Genomic DNA, 25,220 nt, shown 5'->3' on the forward strand with positions numbered 1-25,220 from the left:
CCCTTTGTATGCCCCAAACTTGAGAACCTCTAAATGAGCCCCCATGCTTCAACAGATAGTGTTTAGATAACGGGTGTTTAGTACATTTATTTTTTATATTTCTGATATGCTCACCCACTCTTCTGCATAGGGGTCTGATTGTTCTACCAACATATCTCTTTTGGCAAGGGCATTGAATACAATAAATAACACCTTTTGGTATGACAGGTAATCAAATCATTAATAGGAATCTCCTCCTGTCCTTTCAAAAAGTTTTTCCATGTAGTATTTTTTGTATTCCTACATACAGTACATTTTTTACATGGGAAATAACCTTTCAAATTGCATATACCTCCATGGCCAGAGGATTTTTTCTTACCCTTTTGTATGGTTGGTGTCACCAAGTTACCCAAATTGTTAGCCTTTCTATAAACAAACTTTGGAAAGGGGGGCAACAAGTCACCAATTATTTTGTCCTCCTTAAGGAGGTTCCAATATTTTCTAACAATATTTTTTAGAACCTTTTGTTTGTGCTGTATATTGCAATATTATTGGTATATTTAGCTCGTCTTTTTCATGAGGCATACAGACAGTAGATTTGTCCTGGAGTAAATTTTTTCTCTCAATCAATTTAGTTTGTTGATATACATCCTCCAAAAACTTCTCCTCATACCCCTTTTCCACAAATGTATTAGTTAGTGAAGCAGCTTCCAATTCGAAATCCTTCATCCTGCTGCAATTCCTATAGGCCCTAATATATATTGGCTTTTTGGAACATTGAGGAGACAACTGGGTAAGTGACAGCTGGTTAGTGAGATATAGCTATTAGTATCCGTTGGTTTGTGGTAGGTTCTAGTTTCGATCTTGTCATTTTTTGATAAAAATATTCAGGTCTAAAAAATCGTTTTGGTACTGAATGTGTAAGTAAATTTTAAATGAAATTCATTTGTATTCAAACCCTCCAGGAACTCAACAAGGGAATGTTCGTCACCTGACCAAACAAATAATATATCATCGATGAAGCGACGCCAGAGGACTAGGTTCTCCCGAATCACGCCACCCGAAAATATGGTTAACTCCTCCCACCGACCCATATACAGGTTTGCGTAACTCGGGGCGAACCTGGTCCCCATGGCTGTGCCCCACCACTGGAGAAAGTATTGGACCCCATTACGAAAATAGTTATGGTTTAATATAAAGTGGATACAGTCCCCCAAGAAGTCAACTTATTGTTGGGGATGCAGGCCCGACCTAGTCAGAAAATATTTCGAAGCTTCACACCCTTTTTGATGTTCAATAACTGTATAAAGTGAGGTAACATCAATAGAACCAAGGATAAAGTTCCTCTCCCATTTGAGTCCCTGTAGTAATTGTAATACCTGTGTACTATCTTCCAGGTAGGCGGGTAAGAGTGGGACACATTTTTGGAGGTGGACATCTATATATTTAGATAGGTTGGCTGTTAAACAGCCAATCCCCGAAATAATGGGGCGCCCTGGAGGGTTCACAAGCGTTTTGTGAATTTTGGGTATATGATAAAATACGGCTAACCTAGGGGTTTGACCCCTTATATATAGGGCTTCGTCTTTATTTAAAATTCCCTTATCGAGGCCTTTCTTAACCAATGAATTTAGCTCCTCCTTAAATCTACTAGTGGGATCGGAGGTCAAAACTTCATATGTGATTTTATCACCCAAGAGCCGAGCTGATTCGTTCTCGAAATCCATCAGGACTATACCCCCACCTTTATCTGCCGGGCGTATTACAATTCCTTCATTCTCTTGCAGGTGCTTAATCGCGAGTTTCTCTTTTTTTTTTTTGTTAAATTATTCTTAGTCGTGTACTTGTTGGGTTTTTTTTAAAATTCTAATATCATTCACCACACACTCCTGAAAGGTGAGGAATGAGTCAGAATATTCACTTAGTGGGTGAAAATTAGACTTACACTTTAAGTTAGTGTTTTGTACTGTCGTAATAGGCAACACACCTGGGTTCATCTCTACTTGTCCTACTACAGGGTTTTTCATAAAATATTTTTTTAAGGCTAGTTTCCTCATAAATTGTTTGACGCCAATAAAGGCCTGAAACTTATTAAAGCCTGTAGATGCCGCAAATTTTAGACCTTTCTGTAGTAGGGAAGTTTCATTAGTATTTAACTGATGGTGGCTAAGGTTGAAGATCTTTTGTAGGTTGCCTGTTGGTTGGTCACTTATTTTCTTTTTGGTGAGTGCCCCTCCCCTACACCCCCTCTTGCATTTCTTCTTCCCACCCTGAAAAAAATCCGGAGTGGTAATAGTGCGTGCTGTTTTGGGGGGATTACTAACAGTACCCCCACTATTAGGGATTAGGAGTATTGGTAATAATAAAATATTAAAATAATCCTCACTCTTATTTTTCAGCGCTGGTTTGTGAGATTTTCCAATTATGGAAAAAATCTCAACTTTATTTCACTAAAAGTGGAGAGAGGTGCTTGAGAGCTGGGTCGTGTAACGCTGACCTGGGGGCAGAGGAGAGTGGTCACCAGGGCAGGTACACCCGAGTATCGCTGGGACCAGAGCACGCACAGGGCCCTGGGTCAGGCGACAGTTTCATATGGCCTGGCAAATACCTGCACAGTGAGGGGACCTCCATGGACCTCACTGACCCACAAATTCGGGGGCACCAGCAGTAAAGCAAGGATCAGGGTTTGGGACACAGACCAGCCCTACAGGGTCCACACTGCCCGCCGTACAAACAAGGAGGCTGCCACCACAAAGGGACAGTCGGGCCCCAAACGCTCCACGCTACGGGGACCCAACCACACTGAGTGCCGGGGACAGAGCAATGATGAAGGAACATCTTAAAGAAAATCTGGAAGATCTTTTTCTATGACAACTGGATCATCCATCTGGCTGAATCTTTTGACCACTTGACCCTCTCTGTTAATGAGGAACTTAGTGAAATTCCACTTAATGGTATCCCCAAGTGTACCCCTCCCCATCAACTGGCACTGAAAATACAGGGACCTGAGCCAGCTGTCCAGGGGTCCAGAGTGAGTAGAGACTGTTAATTACAACCCCGGTGTGGCCTCCCTTATTCTGGCACTTCCACCATACAGCTCCCTGGGATCAGCCTTACCTGCGGAGGGCCTACCACCTCAGCTGCCATTACCACCAGCCCTAGGAGTAACCAATCAAGGCAGCGGTGGTTCTGTGACGCCCTGGCAAAACCAGGTAGTCACAGATGACTGTACCCCCTCCTGGGTACAGGAATCACCTTCTCCTTGGGATTCCACCAACACCCCACATATGGGCTCCCGGCATCCGGCCTTGGTTTCCCACATGGACTTTGTGTGATTTACTACCACAGTGAGTACACCGGTATCACTCAGTCCATTTCTAAAGATTGCTCCCTGCAATCCCGCACCATCCTCTGGGCCCCGGGACTACACCTCCCCTACCTGTGGAGGGGATTCCATCTTGCTGCCCAGCTCAATCAGCCCCGGGTGCCCCATACCAAGGCAGCGGCGGTGTCACCAACCCTCTCCGCAAACCACGGGTGGCGTCACTGACAAACTCTTCCCCTGAAAATAACCCCCCTTTGATTTGTTGTGGGCGACTGGCTGCTGCACAAGCCACTTGAGCCCTTAGCCACGATCCCGGATCCGAGAGCCTCTGGCAGCCTTCCCCGACGTGGTCAGTCACAGCTGGTGGCGTCACACAAATTACTTTATTCTCCCCTATAAATACTCCCCATTATAAAGCACCCAGGGCACGGGACCGAGCAACGGCCACCAAAGTGACATTCCCCAATGATAACACTGCCCGGACCAAGTACCCCATTCCCTGGGTGACACACATGTCCTGTGGCTGCACACTATGACTTTGGTAGTATGTAGCAGGACCTCGCGTGGATTACGTCGTACATGGGTATTTTTTGGGGGGGTGTTTAATAAAAGTTTGTGTGTGTGTTGGGTTTTTTAATGAAATTAATTTAAAAGCTGCATGGGGTCCCTCCTTATCTTGATACACAGCCAAGATAAAAAAAAAATAACTCCCCCAGAAAAAAAGCCAGCACTGGTCAAAATGGCAGATGCACTCGCAGGATGCAGCTAGCCACCTATGATAAAGATGGGTGTAACACTGGTTCAGCATACCGATGAGACAACCACTCACAGCCTACAAACTCGTGGAGGGAGGTGGTTGCTGGTATTAAACATGCACACTGAGGTTTTACATAGTGCGCCAGTCACACAGGTATGTGCAATGCAGTGTGTGGCTTACAGCCTACTGATGACACCCTTCTATTAGATCAGGCGGGCTGCCCAGTAGTATATAAGTTCATTGACACCCAGGACAGACATCCCAAAGGTCCAGCTGCATCTTGCTGAAAATTAGGTCCACAATGACTAGCATGACGCCGAGCCATTCGCTCCAGTTGCACTTGTCACCTTGCACTTTTCAAATGTAAAATCTGTATCTGTCAAGAGTCCACATTTATGTTATGTCAATTACACTCATTGACATTGAACTGTATGGAGTTTTTATTTTATAGAAATTTTTTTTTTTTTTCCCTGCTGTATCTATTCCTGTTCATGTTATCGCTGCTTAGAGGGAGAAAAACGTGGTAATGACAGCTGTTTCTAGAAACTGTTTATGTAATGTATTTAGGATATACAGACATTGTACCAGGCAAGCAATATGGTGCTCTGCTTTGGGGTGCCTAACGACAGTTTCAGGATGAGTAGTGTTAAAGCCCAGAGCTTGGACACTGACACACAGCTCTTCCAGGGCAGACACCATTCTAGGGGAAAACTTCCAATCAAGGACAATTCCTATCAATGGTCTGGAGGAGGGAGGGGGGGTTGTGAATTGCTGGGACCCCTACCACTCCTCCCAGAACCATGGAAAAGCCCTATGTGAGTGGAGCTATGGTCGATCATGTGGATTTCCATTCAATCTTGATGGGAACACCGGCGATGGCAGAGTGCTGTTAGGCCAGTCTTTGGTACTCCCTGAATGGAGTGGCAGTACTCATGATCGATCACCACTCCATACACACTAGGCTCTTCAGCGCCCCAGTTTTCAGGATCGTTGGGGTCCAAGTGGTCAGACTCCAGTGATCCAACTGCTATCCTCTAACCTATGGAGTGGTGATAACTTCCAAACTTGAGAATCACCCTTTAACCTGCTGCTTATGCATTAGCATTTTATTGCCAATCCCGGTGTTATAAACAATTTTTAGACTAATAATGTGTACTGATCTGTATAATATGTATGTTTTATAACTTTAGTAGATTCATATTTATGTCAAAAACTAGCTAGTAAATGATTGATCTGCTCTTCTTGTTTAAAAAATACAGGTGAAAATGATATCCTTGAAACTCTGCATAATATTGCAAGAAAAAACAAAATCTGGAGGTCTTACATTGGCATGGGATACTATAACTGTTCGGCGCCCCAAGCCATCTTGAGAAATTTGCTGGAAAATGCAGGCTGGTACGTATGTGCTTCTTTACTGTAAATTATAACACTAAGAGGTAATGAATGTATTAAATACGTGCTCCTTCATATTGAGTCTGCTGACACCTTGTGGACAGTAGTATTCAAATATTTAATCTGAAAACCATATGCAGCAACCTTACTTGAATGAAATTACTGGCTGTTGTTCATAAACATGATTGTTCCTCCAATAAAGGGCATTTTGGAATTTACAGGCCTCAAATAGTGTTTGCGCCCCCCCCCCCCCCCCATCCTTCCAAATCTCCACAACTACACTGCCAATTGCATGGTAAAACTACCAGGATTACACAGCCAGCATTGTTGCCTACAACATTCATTGATGAAAGTTTTGAGGATCACCCAAAGCAGAGATATTTCCAACTCCTCCATCTATTTAGATTACTAATGTTATCCTCCAACTTGAAAGTCTCCTATGAATAGATAGAAAAATCATGCAAATCTGCAGTTTTTATAGATGCTAAATTGCTTTACTGCTCTTGTAGTCTTGCTGCATTCACACCAATAATTGTGGAATTCCAGAATCGGTTCATTCATTCATTATTCAATCGTTCATTCAATTTAATTGATCTGAACGCTCAGCCCTTAATTTGAAAAGTCCTTTTTGTGACATTATTTTATTCTCGTGATGTTGTTTGAGGTATTTTACTCCAAGCTTTGTACAAGGATCTGATATTGGGCACAATCCCAACAGATGATTGTTATATATAATTTTCTACATTGTTGATGAATACAGAATAATATCTTTAACAAGCAGCAACTTAAGCAAGGTACAATACTAACTAGAATTTTTTTTTGGTGCTGTTCAAAAGTGGTAGCTCTGTAAATATTTATTACTTAAAGGGGTTTTCCATGATTTAAGATTTTTGGCTTTGGGATGGCCTAGAAACAGGCTATAGCTACCCATTGCTGCTCGATGTCTTACCACCAGGCTGCAGCACTGACAGCAATAGTACAGCACATCAAAAAATCAAGTGCAGCAGCAAAGGGGCAGTGATGGGTGGGTGAGTGACTGCGCAGAGGCCTAATTAAGAGTGCCCACTTCTACCTTCAAAAGCAGCTTCTTCCACACTTGCATGTGTTTAGGAGATGGACATACTGCCTACAATTCCCCCCCCCCCTTTGAAGACACCAGTGCTATTGTGATTTACATAATTACATAAGTTTAAAAAAACCTAGGTCCATCTAGTTCAACCTTCCTCCACCAATTCTACATTTTGTCCCTAAAGGTACCGTCACACTAAGCGACGCTCCAATGATCCCACCAGCAACCTGACCTGGCAGGGATCGCTGGAGCGTCGCTATATGGGTTGCTGGTGAGCTGTCACACAGGCAGATCTCACCAGTGACCAGCCCCCAGCCAGCAGCGACGCGTGGAAGCGATGCTGGGCTTGGTAACTAAGGTAAATATCGGGTAACCAACCCGATATTTACCTTTTGTTACCAGCGTTGGCTCCCTGCACACCTAGCCACAGTACACATCGGGTTAATTACCCGATGTGTACTCTGCTACGTGTGCAGGCAGCAGGAAGCCGGCTTCTGCGGACGCTGGTAACCACGGTAAACATCGGGTAACCAAAAAGCCCTTAACTTGGTTACCCGATATTTACCTTTGTTACCAGGGTCCGCCGCTCTCACACTGCTAGTGCCGGCTCCCTGCATGATACCTGCATGCGTTAATAAAAAAAAAACAACTAAACTAAACAACTAAAAAAAAACAAAAATCCTTAAATCTGAGGCTGTATAATCTTGAGTTTACCTTCTGACAACAAAATACATTATTTTAGGAGCTGTTTTTAATATTTTGGCTGTTCTATCCAGTCTGGCATAGATTTTCATCAAAAGAAGCATGTTAGTAAAGTGTTAAAATTGAGAGCAGAGGCTGTTAACAGCTACTACAAAAAATGCCACTTGGAATCTGGTCTCCTTGGATACTTAGACAACAAATTCCAGGAATGTGAGAAGAAAACCAATGACAATCGCTCCGACGAAAGGAAAAAAATCCAAAGCTTTGTTATTATGACTTGTCCCCCCCATCATCCTCCTTCAGGAAAGACGGCTTGACATGTGCAAAGAGATCTAGTCACTACAAGTAATGTTTCGCAATGTTACAAATTCGCAGTGACTTCAGGTCATTTTGCAATTTGTACATAAATGTGCTGTGATCTGACCTGAATGGGGAAAGAATTCTTGTCTTAATATTTATGGACGAGAATACTAGGATTGTGAACTTCATGTTCATGTAAACAAGGCCTCCCGTCACATATGTGATCACCTTCTAAAACTTTGTTCTACCTAAAATGCGGCTGTACACTGTGTGCACAATTAGGCAGGGGAGTATTTTCAGAGATGCAGGCCCCCATGCAAAAATATACTGTATATATGGGTTATTTGCAGTCCAAGAACTCATTAAAACAATGATCTGAATTGGAAAATCTGCATTTAACCCAGAACGTGCAACCATAGAAATCTACAATAGAAAACAAGTAACCTAGCAGGCCTGCATACCCCAGGTATGCGTTCTAGGGTTAAATACATAAAATATTCATTCACATCACCTGACATCACTGAAAAGAGCAGCGTCGTCTCTTTGAGTTTCGGCCAATGTTATGCTGATAGTTAGCGGGAAGCCTGGTATCGAAATGCAGGTGCCGACTGTCAATCAGCAAGACGTCTGCAATTTCAGCCCCCGTCGACTGAGCAGGCCGGAAGAGCTACTCTGGCAAGAGGTGATATGGAGTCGTCAGTTGAGCCAGCAGGATCGTCCCCCGTCCGGAAAAAGACGGAAACTATTAACTGCCTACCTGATAAGTCCTGAATAATCCCTTTTAAAGATTAGGAGGGCCATCTTATTTCTTTGCTTATTTTAAACCCAGATGAGAACTTTCATAAACTGGCGTGGTGAAGGAAAACTGTCCACTTCTCTGAACAGTGTCTGGGAGTCTGGCTTGTGTTCACAAAGAATGAATTCATGTAAACCCCCCACACATTATCTTTTTGTTTTTAGGGTAACACAGTATACACCATATCAACCAGAAGTGTCACAGGGTAGACTTGAGAGCTTGCTGAATTATCAAACGATGGTATGTGATATCACCGGCATGGATGTGGCCAATGCATCACTACTTGATGAAGGAACGGCGGCGGCAGAGGCAATGCAATTATGTCACAGGTCAGCAAGTTCATTAATTAATCTTAGTTACTTTATCGGTTTGGACCTTTCAGCACCAGTTATTGGAAATGTCTTTACGGAGAACTTTCTTTACATACTTTTAGGCATAACAAGAGGAGGAAATTCTATATCGACAGCCGATGCCATCCTCAAACCATAGCTGTTGTTCAGACAAGAGCAAAGTAAGTTTCCTTTGCAGGTGTTTGTTTCTACGCCACTCATGATGTGCTATAAAGGACATCTCTCTACAGGGGTTATGCCCTTTCAGTAAATTAATGTCCTTGACTACAGGTTATTATAAAAAAAAAAAAAACAAGCTGCATTGTTCTTTTTTCCTGGGGTACATTGGTGAGTCCAGACACTCTTCCTGGTGTCTGGCATTGGCTGTGTGTCTCAGGTCACCTTCACAAATTACATACTAGTATGTCATATGTCGTGTCCCTGCCTTTCACGCGGCCTCCCGCACCTTTCTGCTCCACTCACGGCTGTTACCCTGTTAAATGCTATTATGAATCTCTGCAGGGGGAGCATTGTTCCGTAGTCCCAGAGGCACCCCTGTGACGTGATCATGGTGAACCAATGGGTTATGATAGCCAAAGGTCTGCTAAGGACCCTTGTGCGTGACATTACAATTAGAGCTGCTCGTACTAGCAAAAAACAATGACCGGCGGATCAGTGCTCAATTAAAAAAAAACAAAACAAAAAAACCTGATCCGCTCCGGAATCTGGTGCCCATAGAAGTCAATAGGGACCAGAATCTGGAGATTAAAAATGTTGGTGGAAGGGATAGGGGGGTGGGAGCGTGCGCAGTATACTCACCCAGGCTGTGTCATGGTGGCAAACTCCTTCCGTGTCACGCTTTTCCCTTCTGGAGCCGACCATTCAATATTCACTGTTTTTGCCCGCCCACTGGCGCGTGTAATTGGTTGCAGTTAGACGCGCCCCCATCTGAGTGGCAGTGTGTAAGCTGACTGCAACCAATCACAAGTGCGAGGACGGCCGGTGGGCAGGGAAAGTAGTGAAAGTGTCTGCGGGTCAGCATGGTGAGCGTGCATGTAGACAAACACATACGCTCCTGTCAGTGTGTCAAGTCCCTCGCAAGTGTGAGTCTGGCCTAAGACACTGCATGCAGTTTTGTTTTTTTTTTATTTATTTTTCTTTAAAATAAATAATAAAAAAAAAAAAAAAAAAAATACGTGCGCCCCGCCCCCCCCCTTCCTAATTTTGATCCCCAGATAAAGCCGGCTGGGGACTAGTGTACTCAACCCGTAGCTGCGCGGATCTGGACTTTTGCAGTCGAACTGCTCAGCCTTAATTACAATCCTCCTGTGAAAGCCAGCCTGAGGTTGGCTATTTGTTTTTCTTTTTTTTTTTTTTTTTTTTTTTGTCTGATTGCTTATGCTGTACATGGCAGTGGAAGTCTCTTAAGGGGTCTAGTAAATATACTAAAAAGTCCAACTCTCCTCCTTTTTTGCCCCATTTAACCAATGCAGTAATACCAAATGTGTTTTGGTTTTTTTTTTTTTTTTAATCTTTTTAAAGTTAATCTTTCTAAATGTTAAATCAAGTCAATTGGTAAATCGCATAATGAGGCAAAAAAATATCAAAGCCAGAACTATGGGTGTGTTCCTTTTTTTTTTTTATTTTTTATTTTTTTTGCCGGTAATTTTTATTGCAATCAAAACAACGAATCTACCCCAAAATGGTATCTGTAGAGGGAAGAAAAAAAAAAATTGCTCAGGGTGTAAACAAGCCCTCACACAGCCCAATGTTCTGAAAAATTAAAGCAAATCTGGGTCTCAGAAAATGATGACAAAGCAACTTTTTATCTACTTTTTTTTTTTGTTTTTTTCCCCACTTTGTTTTAAATAAAAACATAACCCACTGTTTGGTGTATGCTTACTGATCTGGGGAATCGTAGTGTTAGGTTAGTTTTGCCATATAGTGAACATGGTAAATAAATTATAACTGGGTTTATCTAAAGTTCCCCAGTCACACAGAAAAAATTCCCCCCTTCACTGAGACTCATTTACTGTCAGAGCTAATCTGCATTTGCCATGCTGCCAGCCAGACATAGTGACTGCCAGGCCCTAGAGAAGCACAGCACTGACTCTTTTGTTTGACTACTCATGGGAGCGCTATGTTGCTGGAAAAATGGCAGACCGAAGCGGGTAATGGTAAATAAGGGTGCTTTTACATTTGCACCACTGAGTCTGGTAAGTTTTCTTGCTCCAATAACACTTTCATTCTGTTCTAGCTATATTGGTGTCACCACGGAGCTCATGTTGCCGCATGAGATGGACTTCAATAATAAGGATGTCAGTGGTGTACTATTTCAATATCCAGACACTGATGGAAAGATAGAAGATTTCACCCAGCTGGTTGACCGAGCGCACCAAAATGGGGTGAGTACAAATGTTGAAATACAGGTTAGTTTTCACACTTGCATGATTGTGTGGGGAAAAGGCTAAATAAGGGAGCAGGCATTAGAGAGCGGTTTCTCCCACTCCTGTCACCCACATACTAGAGGTGCGCCAGTAATTATCAAATGGCTCACTGGCGGACACAGACAGGAAAGGGCCCGTGTACAGTTCAATAACTGATTTTAATGCACAATTGTACCTACTTTAGAAGTAGAAAAGGCCCCCTTACCTCATGGGGGGGGGGGGGCCTCCTGTGTTGCTGCAGCAATGATATATCCGCCTCTGGCTAGACAGCTAATACAAACAACTGGTCTGTGATTGCCTCGCAGAGATCAAACATATTGTACATCTAAGGTTTCCTAGTCACCTGAGAAGTTGGTTACAAGTGGATCTGAGGTGAGAAAAATGCAGCCTGGCAGCCAAAATTGCACATTCGCCAGGTCTTCCTTCAAAAGAAGTCAGCTTTGAAATGAAGAGACTGTTCCTGGAGACTTGGCAGTATATAAACTCGAGTTTATTTTATTGCTTTGTACAATTTTATTTTTTTTTTTTTCCTGAGGTGTTTGGCTATTCTGTCCATGTCTGAAAAGTAGGACTAGTTATGTGTGATCACGATCATACTCAGAACGATCAGTTGGTTGGTCAGATGGGCACAACTAGAGTACCTGAGTATAATCGAAGTCAATGGGGATCTTGAACATATTTCTAGACTACTAGAGTCATGCCCATCCGAGCATCCAACTGCTAGTTACGAGTACCGAGCATGGTAGTGCTTGCCCATCACTAGCAATGTCCATTGCATAGGAATAGATGGAGGGCAATTTGTATAGTTTTATCCTGAGAATCACAATGTTTGTGATTCAGACTAAAACAGGCCCCTCTAAATATCATATTCTGTCTTGGCATTGTGTATTTTGAGCTAGAAATTTTTCAATTCTAACAATCAGTTATGCTTTATTAGACCCTAGCATGCTGTGCCACTGACCTCTTGGCCCTGTGCATCTTGAGGCCACCTGGTGAGTTTGGAGTAGACATCGCTCTTGGCAGTTCTCAGAGATTTGGTGTACCCTTGGGCTATGGTGGTCCACATGCAGCCTTCTTTGCAGTGAAAGAGAACCTGGTTCGTATGATGCCTGGCAGAATGGTTGGAGTGACCAGGTATGTGGCATATAGGCAAAATCAAACTTGACAGAGTCTAAATGCTAGAGATTCTCATTGATATAATCTGTATACCTACTGCCATTGAAATGTTTGGAAAAACAAGTTTACATTTGAGAGCACACCAAAAAAAGTGGCCTACATTTGTAATGTCTGGTTCTGTTCACTGATAATATTTAAAAAGTTAAAACCATTGCAGTTAGTGACAATTGTGCGGTTATCCTGTTTCGTGATGTTACTCCATTTTTTATTTTTTTTTTTTTTTTTTTTTTTCCCCTGTGTGAATTTGTCTTTAGAGATGCTGCTGGAAAGGAAGTCTATCGCCTAGCTCTACAAACCAGAGAACAGCACATTAGAAGGGATAAAGCTACAAGCAATATATGTACTGCACAGGTAATTTCCCTGGTTCACATTCTATGGACTAGGTAAAGGCAGCTAGGGGCCTGAACTCCCCCATCCAAAAAAAAAATAATCATATAACGTTAGTGGTAATGTATAATCTATAAACTTAATAATAAATTTTAGTTTACTGTCTGTTTTTTTTTTTTTTTTTTTTTTTGTTAAGCACAATTACTTGTTCTCCATGGCCTTTATCCAGACTAATAGTTATGGGCTGCTTGCATGTTATTAAAATGCTATGTAAAGGGGTATTTCGGTAAGAAGCCTTTATCCTCCTCATACTGGACATGCCACAAATGCTAGCTCAATGGTTGTCTGACTGCTAAAACATCCAGTTTGCAAATATGTTGCTGGGCTGTTTACACGAGACATCGACTTTGAATTGAGCAGGAGGGCAGACGCTTGATCACTGCTCCATTTAAACCTGACCAGCCTTGCAGCTGAGGTCTGAGCCGTTGGACCCCCGACCGATCAAGCCTTCACCAGCTATGCCGTTAATGGGAGAAAATGCTTCTGCTAGAATACCCTTAAGAACTCTACAATGGTTGTCATTTGTATTTTGCATTATGCTTAATGCTTCCTTTCATTTTAATGTGACCTTCTTTAGGCTTTGCTGGCAAATATGGCTGCAATGTTCTGTGTTTACCATGGTCCCAATGGCCTCAAGCATATTGCACGTAGAGTTCACAATGCTACACTAATACTTGCAGAAGGTAACCTAAAGTGTGTGTGTGTGTGTGTGTGTGTGTGGTTTTTTTTTTTTTTTTTTGTTCTTGCTCTTTTTCTTCTGAGGTTCACATGTCCTTTTTTATTCTGGCATGTAAAATATAAATTTTTAATATTGCTAATACTGTATAATTATAAATTTTCTTTACACCCCACCTGCCCCTGTAGAGCGCTGCCACACCCCAGGCCCTTGGGATATTCGGTTCCGGGTGGTGGATAATGGGGATCACCGTCACAGGTGGCCGTGCCCGGTTCCGTTACCTGGGGGCGGGGCGCTCGTTAACAGGGTTATTTTATATGTCACTTGTGACGCCACTGGCGGGTTGCGGTAATAAGATGTCCCGCCGCTGCTGTGGTTTTAGGGACAGACGGTATAGCAGCAAGTGTGTTCGCACCCTCCACCAGTAGGGGCTTAAGTCCCATGTAGGTGTGCTGCGCCTTGTGGTGCACCAGTAATAAACACGACACAGTTCTTGCAGATTAACTGGTAATTTACTCACCGGATGTTGCAAGTGCAGTTTGGCACGGCTGGTCAACCGACTTTCCTTTGTCCCGGTGCTGACGTGAGTCCCAGTTGAGCCCTCCGTGCACATGCAGAGCTGATGGTCCCCTTGCCTGAAGCTGTTGGTGACCTGCGGCGCTCCGCTCCTTTGTTTTCCAGGCCCAGTATGACAGGCCTCGCGGTCCCTTGTGGGGTAGGCTACTTCTCTGTGCCCTCTCCCGGGTCCTATATATGAGGCTGTGTCCCTGAGCCTATGGGTGGTGTGGTACCCTGGAAGTCACCACACACGACTGGATCAGCAGACCGCTTGGAGCTGTTGTCTACTCTGGGGTCCAGTAGCCTCTCGTGCATAGTGCCTGGGATCTATCTACCCTCAGGCTACTACCTCCTAGTCGCCTTTTGGGGGTCTCCTCACCATCCTCACACCCCTCTCTCTCACTCACTGGCTCCTTTCAACTGTCGCTCCTTCAACTGTCATTTTTCCTCTCTTTCAACTCTGCCTAGCAACACCTGTTGCTTCCCACAAGCCACACCCCTTTCCCAGGCTAACAGCTAAGGGATTGGTTCTCACATCTGACCACTGTTAACCCTCTACATGCTGCACCCAGGTCTCAGGGAATGTGCCCCTACCTGTGTGTGAGGTGTGGGTTGTCAGCATAGGCTGTTCCAGAAAGCCTTAGGATCCTGCAGATCACTGGGGTAGCATATCCCAGGGTGCTGCATTCCCCCTTGGTTAAGACCAGCACGTCCGTGGGCTGCAAAACAAGAAAATCTGCAAAATATATATTTTTAAAATGGCAATAAATAACAAATATATACATTTGTAACAGTTTAGTACTCCGTACACTTTTCTTCCCACCACCCACAGTCTCTGAGGTCACTATCCGGTCGACCTCTCCGAACCTCCTGGTGACTGTTCCCTGTGGGGACTGTCCTAGGGAGCACATCACCGGTTATGATGGTGAAGGGGGGTCTCAGCCTGCTCCGCTGCCGACCCTCCCTGCAACTTCCGGCTCTTTTTAGAGTGTTGGGAACAAAAATTCAGTTCCTGGGTAATCCCAATGAAAAGCACAACGTGTGCAACTATATACAAATGTTTTTGTGCCACGCCAGTCCTGTGGCTAAGGTCCATAAAAACAAAGGATGGGGAATAACCTGGATTCTTCCGAAAGGGAGGCACAGTTCTTAAACAAACATTACAAACAGTTGTTAGTGACCCAAAAGTCCATGCAGGTCAGTCTCTGTAGGGTCAACATTCTTAATATACATTATTTACATTTTACATACAGTTAATATGTATTTAATGACCATCTTTAGTAGTATTCCCACTCTCCTAGTCTGGATGGGGGATGACCAATGTTGCTTCTGTTTGACCTACGCAACTCTGGTGTGTCAATGTTGTCTGTGTTTTGCACTAAACTTGGTATGGTATGTTGACTTGGTAAGTATCTACGTGTTCTTACTCTTACTGTAGTATTGACAAGGTCAATGTTTGCAGAACGTTCTGGTTCAACTTCCCCTGAGATTTCCTCTGGTTCTTTTACTGGTACAAGTTCTTTTTGTCTTGGTACAGGTTCTTCTGGTACTTGTGGAAAGGTGATACAAGGTATGACTATGGCTCCATTGTATTGCGGCCAATCTTCTGGGAAATCTCCTAATACAGTATGGATCATTTTCTTCTTTGGCTCAGGTTGAGGTAGATTTACAATTCTTTCTGTACTTTCTTTTGGTGCTAACTGTTCTGGGCATTTCTTTAAATGGTCTCTAGAAACAGCTGTTGATGATTTTCCTTCATCTTTGCTAATAATACAGACTTTTTTGTTGTCAAAGTTAGCTGTTTGGACAATGTAAGGTTCTTCTTCCCATTGATCATCAAGTTTGTGAAGTCGTCTTTTTCTTTTTAGCACCCTTTCTCCAGGTGTCAATGGTACAGCTTTTGCATTTTTGTTATCTCTTTCTTGTTTTTCCCTACTTTGGTCTAAATTCCTTTCAACACATTCTTGAACCTTCTTGTATTGAGCTTGATGAGCTGTATTCCAATCACTTTTTGGATGGTCTTCAGGGTTTAGGACTCCCAGGTCTAAGTCGACGGGTAATCTTCCTGGTCTTGCTCGCATAAGATAAGCTGGGGTGAAGTTTGTAGACCCTACGGGGATGTTATACATATCCTCTAGGTCAGGCAATTTTTCTGGCCATTTGTTCCTATCTTCCAGTGGTAGGGTCTTTAGCATATCAATGATGATCTGATTCATTTTCTCACACATTCCATTTCCTTGAGGGTGATAGGATGTTGTACGAATCTTTTTACAACCATACATATTACAGAACACTTAAACTTCTGCTTCAAATGCTGGTCCTTGATCTGCAATTACTTGCTCTGGATAACCATGAGGTCTACAAAAGTAGGCTTGAAACGCTTTTGCTGCTGTTTGTTCTGTTAGGTCCTTGACTGGTACTACTACAAGGAATCTTGAATAGTGGTCTACAATGGTAAGGGCATAAGTATAACCTTTGGTACTCGGTGTTAACTTCACATGGTCTAAGGCGACTAGTTCTAGAGGTTGTTTGGTAACAATAGGCTGCAGTGGTGCTCTTTGACTATCTGTCTTTTCTTCTTAAAAGCACATGGACCACAATTTCTACACCAGTTTTCGATAGAAGATCTCATTCCAACCCAGTAGAATCTTTCACGGAGTAATATCTCAAGTTTCTTCCAACCGAAGTGTCCGGCGTCGTTGTGGTACACTTCTAACACTATTGGGACGTCTCTTTTTGGTATTATCACTTGCCACCTCATCTCGTGAGTTTTTGGATTGATGAATCGTCTACAGAGTGTTCCCCGGTGGATAAACAACTTCTGTTCTTCCACAGATGTTGGGCTTCTTGTGGAGCCTCTGGTGCAAGACGAGAATCTGTTTGGCTTACCAGTCTCTTGATTAAGCTGACAGCGGGATCACTGTCCTGTGTCTCTTTCCAACTAAAATGTGATAAGGGTTTCAAGGTTGCCTCTTTTGCCCTAGAACCAGTTTGTTGACATTGGCATGTTCTCTTGCGATGGAAGGAAGGTAACTATCTCTTCTAGCTCATCTATGTCTTCTCCCTCTTCTTGCAAATGGGGCATACTTGACAGCGCATCTGCATTTGCGTTCTTACGTCCAGCTCTGTACTTGATGGTAAAGTCATAGTTGGATAACCGAGCTGCCCAGCGTTGTTCTAATGCGCCCAACTTTGCTGTATCTAGATGGATAAGAGGATTATTGTCAGTGAAGACTGTAAACTTAGTGGCTGCTAGATAGTGCTTGAACCTCTCAGTGATAGCCCAGACCATGGCCAGCAACTCCAACTTGAAGGAGCAGTAATTTTCCGGATTTCTCTCAGTAGGCCGAAGCTTCCTGCTGGCGTAGGAAATTACTCGCTCTCTCCCATTCTGGACCTGTGACAACACTGCTCCTAATCCCACATTGCTGGCGTCTGTGTACAGCACAAAGGGTAAGTTGTAGTCTGTGTAAGCAAGAATTTCTTCCCCCGTCAGAGCCCACTTCATTTGTTTGAAGGAACTTTCTTCTTTTTCGCCCCATTCGAATGGAGGATCAGACTTCTTGCCTTTCTTGGGTTGACCAACCAGGAGGTCTTGCAAGGGGGCAGCCATCTTGGTGTAACCTTTGATAAATCTTTGGTAGTATCCTACCAGGCCCAGGAACTGACGTACCTCTTTGATAGTAGTTGGTCTTGGCCAGCTCTTGATGACTGTTATCTTGTCTGGATCTGGCGCGACTCCTTCAGCACTGACTACGTGTCCCAGATACTGAACCTTGGGTTTAAGGAGATGGCACTTGGATGGTTTCAGCTTCATGCCGTACTTGGATAGTGCTTCAAACACAGCTGCCAGATGTTCCAGATGGTCTTCGTAGGACTTGGAGAACACAATGACGTCATCTAAATAGAGTAGTACAGTTTCAAAGTTCAGATGCCCCAGACAACAGTCCATCAGGCGCTGGAAGGTTCCAGGTGCGTTACAGAGTCCAAACGGCATACTGTTGAACTCGCACAGGCCCATCGGGGTGGCAAACGCAGTCTTCTCCCGGTCTTCCTCTGCTACAGAGACCTGCCAATACCCACTAGTAAGGTCTAAGGAGGAAACGTAGTTAGCAGTCTTGAGTGCAGCTAGTGACTCTTCTATGCGGGGTAATGGGTAAGCATCCTTATGTGTAATGCAATTTATCTGCCTGTAATCTACACACATCTGCATGGTGCCATCTTTTTTTTTCTCACTAAGACTAGTGGAGCTGCCCAAGGGCTACAACTATCTCGGATAACCCCAGCCTCCATGTCATGTAGCATTTCTTTGGCCCTCTGATAGTGTTTTGGTGGAAAAGGTCTGTATCGCTCTCTGATGGGAGGATGATTCCAGTGGGGATATGGTGTTGTACCCCTTTAATTCTCCCAAAATCCAATGGATGCTTACTGAAGACTGGTTCATATTCCTGCACAACCCGGTATACTCCTTGCTTCTGATAAGAAGGCGTGGAGTCGGTACCAAATTATACCACAAACAGTAGAAAAAGGATTCCAATAGTATATCAAACCTAAGAAAAAAATCCCTATTTAAAATAGCAAGTCTTTATTTAGTCAACTTACTAAAAAACTGTCAATGCAGTCACATATAATAGCCACAAAACACAGGTGGATGAAAGGTGAGAGGGAACAGTGCGCCAACCGTATCAATATTAAATGATGTTTTTAGAGATAATATTTAGGCAGGGGTAGGAGTAACCTAATGTTGACCCTATGATTTTCCCCTTCCTACCAGCGGAGTGTTAAACACCCTAACTTTCTCGGTGCCCCCGCTCCTCGGCGGCTGTCCCTTACTGACCCTCCAAGTGGAGTCGGTACCAACATGGAGTTCCTGGCACCAATTTGCTAATTGCTCATCTTCCAGGTCTGTTGGGGCAAGTGGTTCTGCTGCTTGAATGGCATTTTCAGTGACGGTAAACAATTTACCAATGGTAGCGTACCTGGGCAATTTGGCTTCCTCGTCCCCACAATTTAATATACGTACAGGAACTCTCCCTTTGTGTACATTTACTACCCCCCTGGCTGTCAGGATTGTGGACCAGTCCCCTGAGTACACGGGCTCTACCACTGCCTGGTAATCTCGCCCTCTAGAACCTATGGATGCCCGACACCACACCATCATTTCACTTCTTGGAGGTAACACAATGGGGTTAGAATCCATTACCCGCACACTACCCAGTTCTCCACCAGACTGGTTTACCTGTTGTTTTAGCAAGAGGACTTTAATCTCCTTCTGCAGGACCCTCTGCTGCCTGGCATCGGCAGTCTTGGCGATCTGTTGGAGCAGGAACAATACTTCTCCCAAACAATTTTCGATGACATTGGTACCTAGGATCACATGGGGATTTCTCTCATTTATATCAGTTTTAACAACAATCAATCCCTGACCCCTAAGCTCCACCCTCCCCACCTTTATGGTTACTTCTTTAAATCCGATCTGCTCTACCGGTAACCCATTTACAGCATATATGGTGAGGCTTGGATCAGGTCGGGTGAGTTCTTCATCACACCAGAATTGGCAGTACAACTCATAGGGAATGGTGGTTACCTGTGAACCGGTGTCCAACAGTGCAGAAGTGGGGATCCCGTCCAAGGTAATGGACAGAATCGGACTTCCACCCACATACCGGTCACGCCATTCCATTGGGCCTTGTCGACTTACACCTGGGGATTGGCCCTTGGCCCCAGGGGTTGCATATTTAAAGGACACCTTCTTGCAAGATGGCCTGTTTTACCGCAATGCCGGCAGATGGGTTGTCCTGAAGAACAATAGCGATCGGTGGGTCTTCCTCGCAGTGGGGGACTCCTCCGGTTCCTCATCCGCGGGACGTCCTCAGGGCAGTCAGCAAGCAGGATACGGTCTGGTGGCTTGGGCTCTGGACCAAGCTGCATGGCTTTGAGGATCTTTGCTACGTCCTCGCTGAGTCGCTGCACTTGGTAACGCAGGTCCTCTGGTGCACTAGGGGTCGCAACCTGCCCATTGGCCTTTGCTGGAGTAGAGGAGGCAGGTTCCACTTCCAAGGAAGGGACACTGGCAGGTAGCACCGTCAGGGTAGAGTCTGAGGTTGCCAGGGGCTGCAACGCCTTGATAGCCCGATCTTTTAGAGTTGCAAAGTCCGCATCAGCATGTTCAAGGGACCACAGGCGCGGTTGCTTGCGGTCCTCTGATGACAACAGGCCCTGTATGAACTGCTCCGTTAGCATCCGGTTTTCCTCTCTGGCACTGAGAGGATCGACATGTTTTAATGTCCTTATTGCTGCTTGGAGTCTCAGGGTATAGTCCCTGATGTTATCCTGCGGTTTCTGCCTGCAGTTGTAGAACTCCATCCGCAGTTCCGCCTCAGTGCGGGTCTCAAATGCAAGTTTCAATTTGTCAAAGATGGTGGTTACTAACTCGCGTTCAGCATCTGACCAAGTTTCTGCTTATAGCTCCGCTGCCCCTTTAAGCTGACCCAGTATAATGGACGCCCTTTGCTTGCCAGTTAAGGGATACATGTCCATTGAAGTAGTTATTTTCTTTTTGAATCCGGCTAAGGTATCCGATTTGCCATTGTACTGGGGCATCCAGGTCGCGCCTGGGAGGTAGGGTAGCATGAGCGGCATAATCGGTGCCACCGCCACAGCGTCTGCGCTCCGACTCGGTCCGGGGGCGTCTCCGTTCTCTTGTGCTTCCATTTTAGTCCCCCTTAGTTAATTTCAGCAACCTTCTCTATGAGGATCCCGAGCGGCTCAGGAGCTCCTGAAGTCAGGCTACTGCTCGGTGTTTGGCTTCTCTACAGATTCCCTGTGGGGGGGCGGAGCCAGGTTTTCCTGCGCACTTTTTCAAACTTTGCGCTCTTTTACAGCCAGAGTGATGGCGCAGTAGTTTTTACTGAGGCAAAAATGGCGACAAAAGTCTATACAATTTTAAACGGTTTAAGGCACACTGCACCCAGTGTTGCAGGGCCTAGTTTGTATCCTGTTCGTGACGCCAATTTGTAGAGCGCTGCCACACCCCAGGCCCTTGGGATACTCGGTTTCGGGTGGTGGATAATGGGGATCACCGTCACAGGTGGCCGTGCCCGGTTCCGTTACCTGGGGGCGGGGCGCTCGTTAACAGGGTTATTTTATGTCACTTGTGACGCCACTGGCGGGTTGCGGTAATAAAATGTCCCGCCGCTGCTGTGGTTTTAGGGACAGATGATATAGCAGCAAGTGTGTTCGCACCCTCCACCAGTAGGGGCTTAAGTCCCGTGTAGGTGTGCTGCGCCTTGTGGTGCACCAGTAATAAACACGACACAGTTCTTGCAGATTAACTGGTAATTTACTCACCGGATGTTGCAAGTGCAGTTTGGCACGGCTGGTCAACCGACTTTCCTTTGTCCCGCTGCTGACGTGAGTCCCAGTTGAGCCCTCCGTGCACATGCAGAGCTGATGGTCCCCTTGCCTGAAGCTGTTGGTGACCTGCGGCGCTCCGCTCCTTTTGTTTTCCAGGCCCAGTATGACAGGCCTCGCGGTCCCTTGTGGGGTAGGCTACTTCTCTGTGCCTTCTCCCGGGTCCTATATATGAGGCTGTGTCCCTGAGCCTATGGGTGGTGTGGTACCCTGGAAGTCACCACACACGGCTGGATCAGCAGACCGCTTGGAGCTGTTGTCTACTCTGGGGTCTAGTAGCCCCTCATGCATAGTGCCTGGGATCTATCTACCCTCAGGCTACTACCTCCTAGTCGCCTTTTGGGGGTCTCCTCACAATCCTCACACCCCTCTCACTCACTGGCTCCTTTCAACTGTCGCTCCTTCAACTGTCATTTTTCCTCTGTCAACTCTGCCTAGCAACACCTGTTGCTTCCCACAAGCCACACCCCTTTCCCAGGCTAACAGCTAAGGGATTGGTTCTCACATCTGACTACTGTTAACCCTCTACATGCTGCACCCAGGTCTCAGGGAATGTGCCTCTACCTGTGTGTGAGGTGTGGGTTGTCAGCATAGGGTTTTCCAGAAAGCCTTAGGATTCTGCAGACCACTGGGGTAGCATATCCCAGGGTGCTGCACCCCCTCCCAGCATCAATTGATCTGCTTCACAACTGAAATACACCTATTCAGGGTCAGACATGGTGTAGAAGGCCCCTGTGTAAGAAGTACTGCAAGGGTCCTCCCCTTTTTCATCTTTTCATCAGCTCATCATAAAGCACCTGATTATTTCTCTGTAGCGATCCACAAGTAGTTGTACACTTATAATATATATATATATATATATATATATATATATATAATATAATATAAAATATATATTGGATTTATGGATTTTTTTTATTATTTTTTTTTTTTGTACTACTCACTTGTATAAAGCCATTAATTCCACAGCATTGGTGATGGGTGAGCATGCTCAACACTGCTTGTTACTCAATCAAGCATCAGGGTGCTCAGGTACTCTTGGTGCTCAGCCGAGTATCACGGGTTCTCTGTAAAGACCTGATTATCATCACTGTCCCAATTGGGGCTCGTGTTCTAAATTTCCTGCCAGTATGTATTTGGAGTGTGGGAGGAAACCCACCCAAACACAGGGAGAACATATGAAGCCTATTAGCTCATGCCCTTACCTATAGTCTAATTGATAGAGGGAAACTGATTTTAAGATCAGTGAGCCCCTATCCTTTTGGGCCTCTATTCAACTTCAGACTGCACCAATGGTATGCGTTCCCATCAGTGCTTGTGCCCACATGTCCTGGTTATCTATCTATCTATATCTATCTATCTATATCTATCTATCTATATATCGTTTAAGTAAATTTGCACTTATTTCCCCTTTTCACTTGTTCAGGTCTGAAGAGAGCAGGACATCAGTTACACAGCGAGTTGTTCTTTGATACCGTGAAGATTCATTGTGGTTGTTCAGTCAGAGAGGTTCTGGATCGAGCTGCACAGCGTCAAATAAACCTCCGCATGTACACTGATGGTTCGGTAACTAGTCTTTTGTATATATGGGAAGAGGTTAAAACTGGGTCTGAAACAAATTAGTCAAAAGGAGCAAATAGTTAAGGCAAAATAGAGCCATTCCTATCAGCTGGTCATGGCAGCTTGGATATATGTACCAAATCCAATGTCTAAGTTGGACCTGGTCATTGATGGGTTATCCAGCTTTGTATGTAGACCAAGAATAATCTTCTGCATTCAGATCTTTAAAGCCGTGGAAATGTAAAATTGTTTATTTTGGGCAGCTTGGAGTATCTATTGATGAGACTGTAAAGGAGAAGGATCTGGATGATCTACTGTGGGTTTTCGGCTGTGAATCCTCTGCAGTAAGTAAAATGCACTATTTAATTTAGATGGTAATTCTCTAAATTTTCAGCCCTTACAATGGCTATTTTCTGTGGATAAAGTGTTACATTATTTGGGTTTGATATATGTAAAACTCTTCCAAAAATAATTAAAAACTGATTTTTAGAGTTGAGCAAAAAGATGATTCTCTTCAATCCAGCGTCTAGCCCTGTACTCCGTGGTAGCGGACCACGGCAGTCTTCAGTCCTGTGACATCTTGTAACCTGCAATCCTGGGTGCCGTGAATGATGGTCGCAGACGTGAAGATTGCCACAGAGGACAGGACTAAACCTCCTACCTGGGCATTGCAGATCTTTGTGATTAACTAGTTCAGATAAAAAAAATTCTAAGCCATGATTACTCTGGGTACAGACAGAAGGGTCTACCTTGAGCTGGTTTTGTGCTGCTGTAGTTGCAAAGCAAGTGAATATCCATTTTGTCTCCTTTTCACATAACCATTTTCATTGTGGTTTTTTTGGGTTTCTGCCACAGGAACTGGTTGCTGAAGGCATGGGAGAGGAGTACAAGGGCATTTTGGATACGGCTTTTAAAAGGACAAGCAAATTTCTAATGCACACAGTGTTTAATAGGTAAGATGCCTTGAAGACAGCTAATTTTATTATGAAATGTATTGAACATTCTAACAAATTTATTATATATATATATTATATTAAATTATATTTTTTTTCAATTTTATTTATTTATTTTTTTTTTTTTTAAGCTACCATTCAGAGACCAATATTGTTCGCTATATGAAGCGTTTAGAAAACAAGGATATTTCGCTCGTACATAGCATGATTCCTCTGGGGTCCTGCACGATGAAACTTAACAGTTCCTCGGAGCTTACGGTAAATTTACAGTTTTTGTTTTCCGTTTTTTGTAAAATGACACTCTATTTTTTCATTACTAATCTTCATTTTGTTAAATAAATCTGTTACCTATGTTGACTTCAATATTGGCACAATATTTGTTTAAAGATACAGCTGAAATGGTTAGTGTGTATATCTCATTGTAAATTTCATCCCAGGAGAAAGCCACATCTGCTGAATCATTTGCAGGCATGAATGAATCTGCAGCTTCCTTGAGGTTAACATTATTAATGGTCTAATGACCATGTAACCGGTTTTGCCCGAGTCTGATTAGTGTACAGGTTTGTGCATTTTTGTTTGTAAGACTCAATTTTTTGTAAACTTTTTTTTTGCAGCCAATTACTTGGTCTGAATTTGCCAACATTCATCCATTTGTGCCTTTAGACCAGGCGCAGGGATATCAACAGCTATTTAAAGAGCTTGAGAAGGACTTGTGTGAGATAACCGGATACGACAAAATCTCATTTCAGCCAAACAGGTAAAAATCATACATAAACCACTAAATGTGCAGTTACCAGTAAATATGGAAAAAGATAGTTACATAGCATTATTATTATTGGGGTTTTTTTTTTCCCCCCTAATCAGTGGGGCACAGGGAGAATATGCTGGATTGGCTGCTATCAAGGCATACTTAAGTGCAAAGGGTGAACCTCATAGAACAGTAAGTAAAACTCTGCTATAACTAGTGGTAAAGTGTATTTTGTGTTTTGATTTTAGAATACCATCATTTGTTAAATTCTGCACTTTGCTATTACAGGTCTGTCTAATCCCAAAATCTGCTCATGGAACAAATCCTGCAAGTGCTCAAATGGCAGGAATGAAAATTCAGCCAGTAGAAGTGGACAAAGATGGAAGCATTGATGTAGTGCATTTAAAAGCTATGGTAAGTTCACTTACATTTCGTATTTTGAAACTTCAACAATACAAGTCTCAAGGCACTATTTGTGGACAGTTCCACTACTTTGTCCTAAAATTCTTTCCTGCTGTGACCTGGCTGTTTAATCCTTTTTAATTTTTAATCTTTGTTGGCAACCGACCACTATCAGTGACTGCATTTGGATGTTACCGTTTGAAAAGGCAAAGGGAGATATATTAATTTTTTTTTTTTTTTGCAAGGAAAGT

The 25,220-nt window shown here is 43.9% G+C and overlaps 1 protein-coding gene across 1 annotated transcript in view; it reads left to right on the plus strand.

Annotated features, from left to right (window-relative positions):
• Positions 1–25,220, plus strand: part of GLDC (glycine decarboxylase) — a 57,852-nt gene that overhangs the window by 22,310 nt on the left and 10,322 nt on the right. The window contains exons 3-16 of the mRNA XM_075317466.1: positions 5,321–5,456; positions 8,485–8,649; positions 8,754–8,831; positions 10,907–11,054; positions 12,034–12,230; positions 12,527–12,623; positions 13,237–13,342; positions 22,733–22,872; positions 23,130–23,210; positions 23,722–23,819; positions 23,951–24,077; positions 24,434–24,576; positions 24,684–24,759; positions 24,856–24,981. Coding sequence (XP_075173581.1) covers positions 5,321–5,456; positions 8,485–8,649; positions 8,754–8,831; positions 10,907–11,054; positions 12,034–12,230; positions 12,527–12,623; positions 13,237–13,342; positions 22,733–22,872; positions 23,130–23,210; positions 23,722–23,819; positions 23,951–24,077; positions 24,434–24,576; positions 24,684–24,759; positions 24,856–24,981 — 1,718 coding nt within the window. The remainder of the gene's footprint in view (positions 1–5,320; positions 5,457–8,484; positions 8,650–8,753; positions 8,832–10,906; positions 11,055–12,033; positions 12,231–12,526; positions 12,624–13,236; positions 13,343–22,732; positions 22,873–23,129; positions 23,211–23,721; positions 23,820–23,950; positions 24,078–24,433; positions 24,577–24,683; positions 24,760–24,855; positions 24,982–25,220) is intronic.

The sequence above is a fragment of the Anomaloglossus baeobatrachus genome, chromosome 1 (genome assembly GCF_048569485.1).
Source record: "Anomaloglossus baeobatrachus isolate aAnoBae1 chromosome 1, aAnoBae1.hap1, whole genome shotgun sequence".
Taxonomy (NCBI): Eukaryota; Metazoa; Chordata; class Amphibia; order Anura; family Aromobatidae; genus Anomaloglossus; species Anomaloglossus baeobatrachus.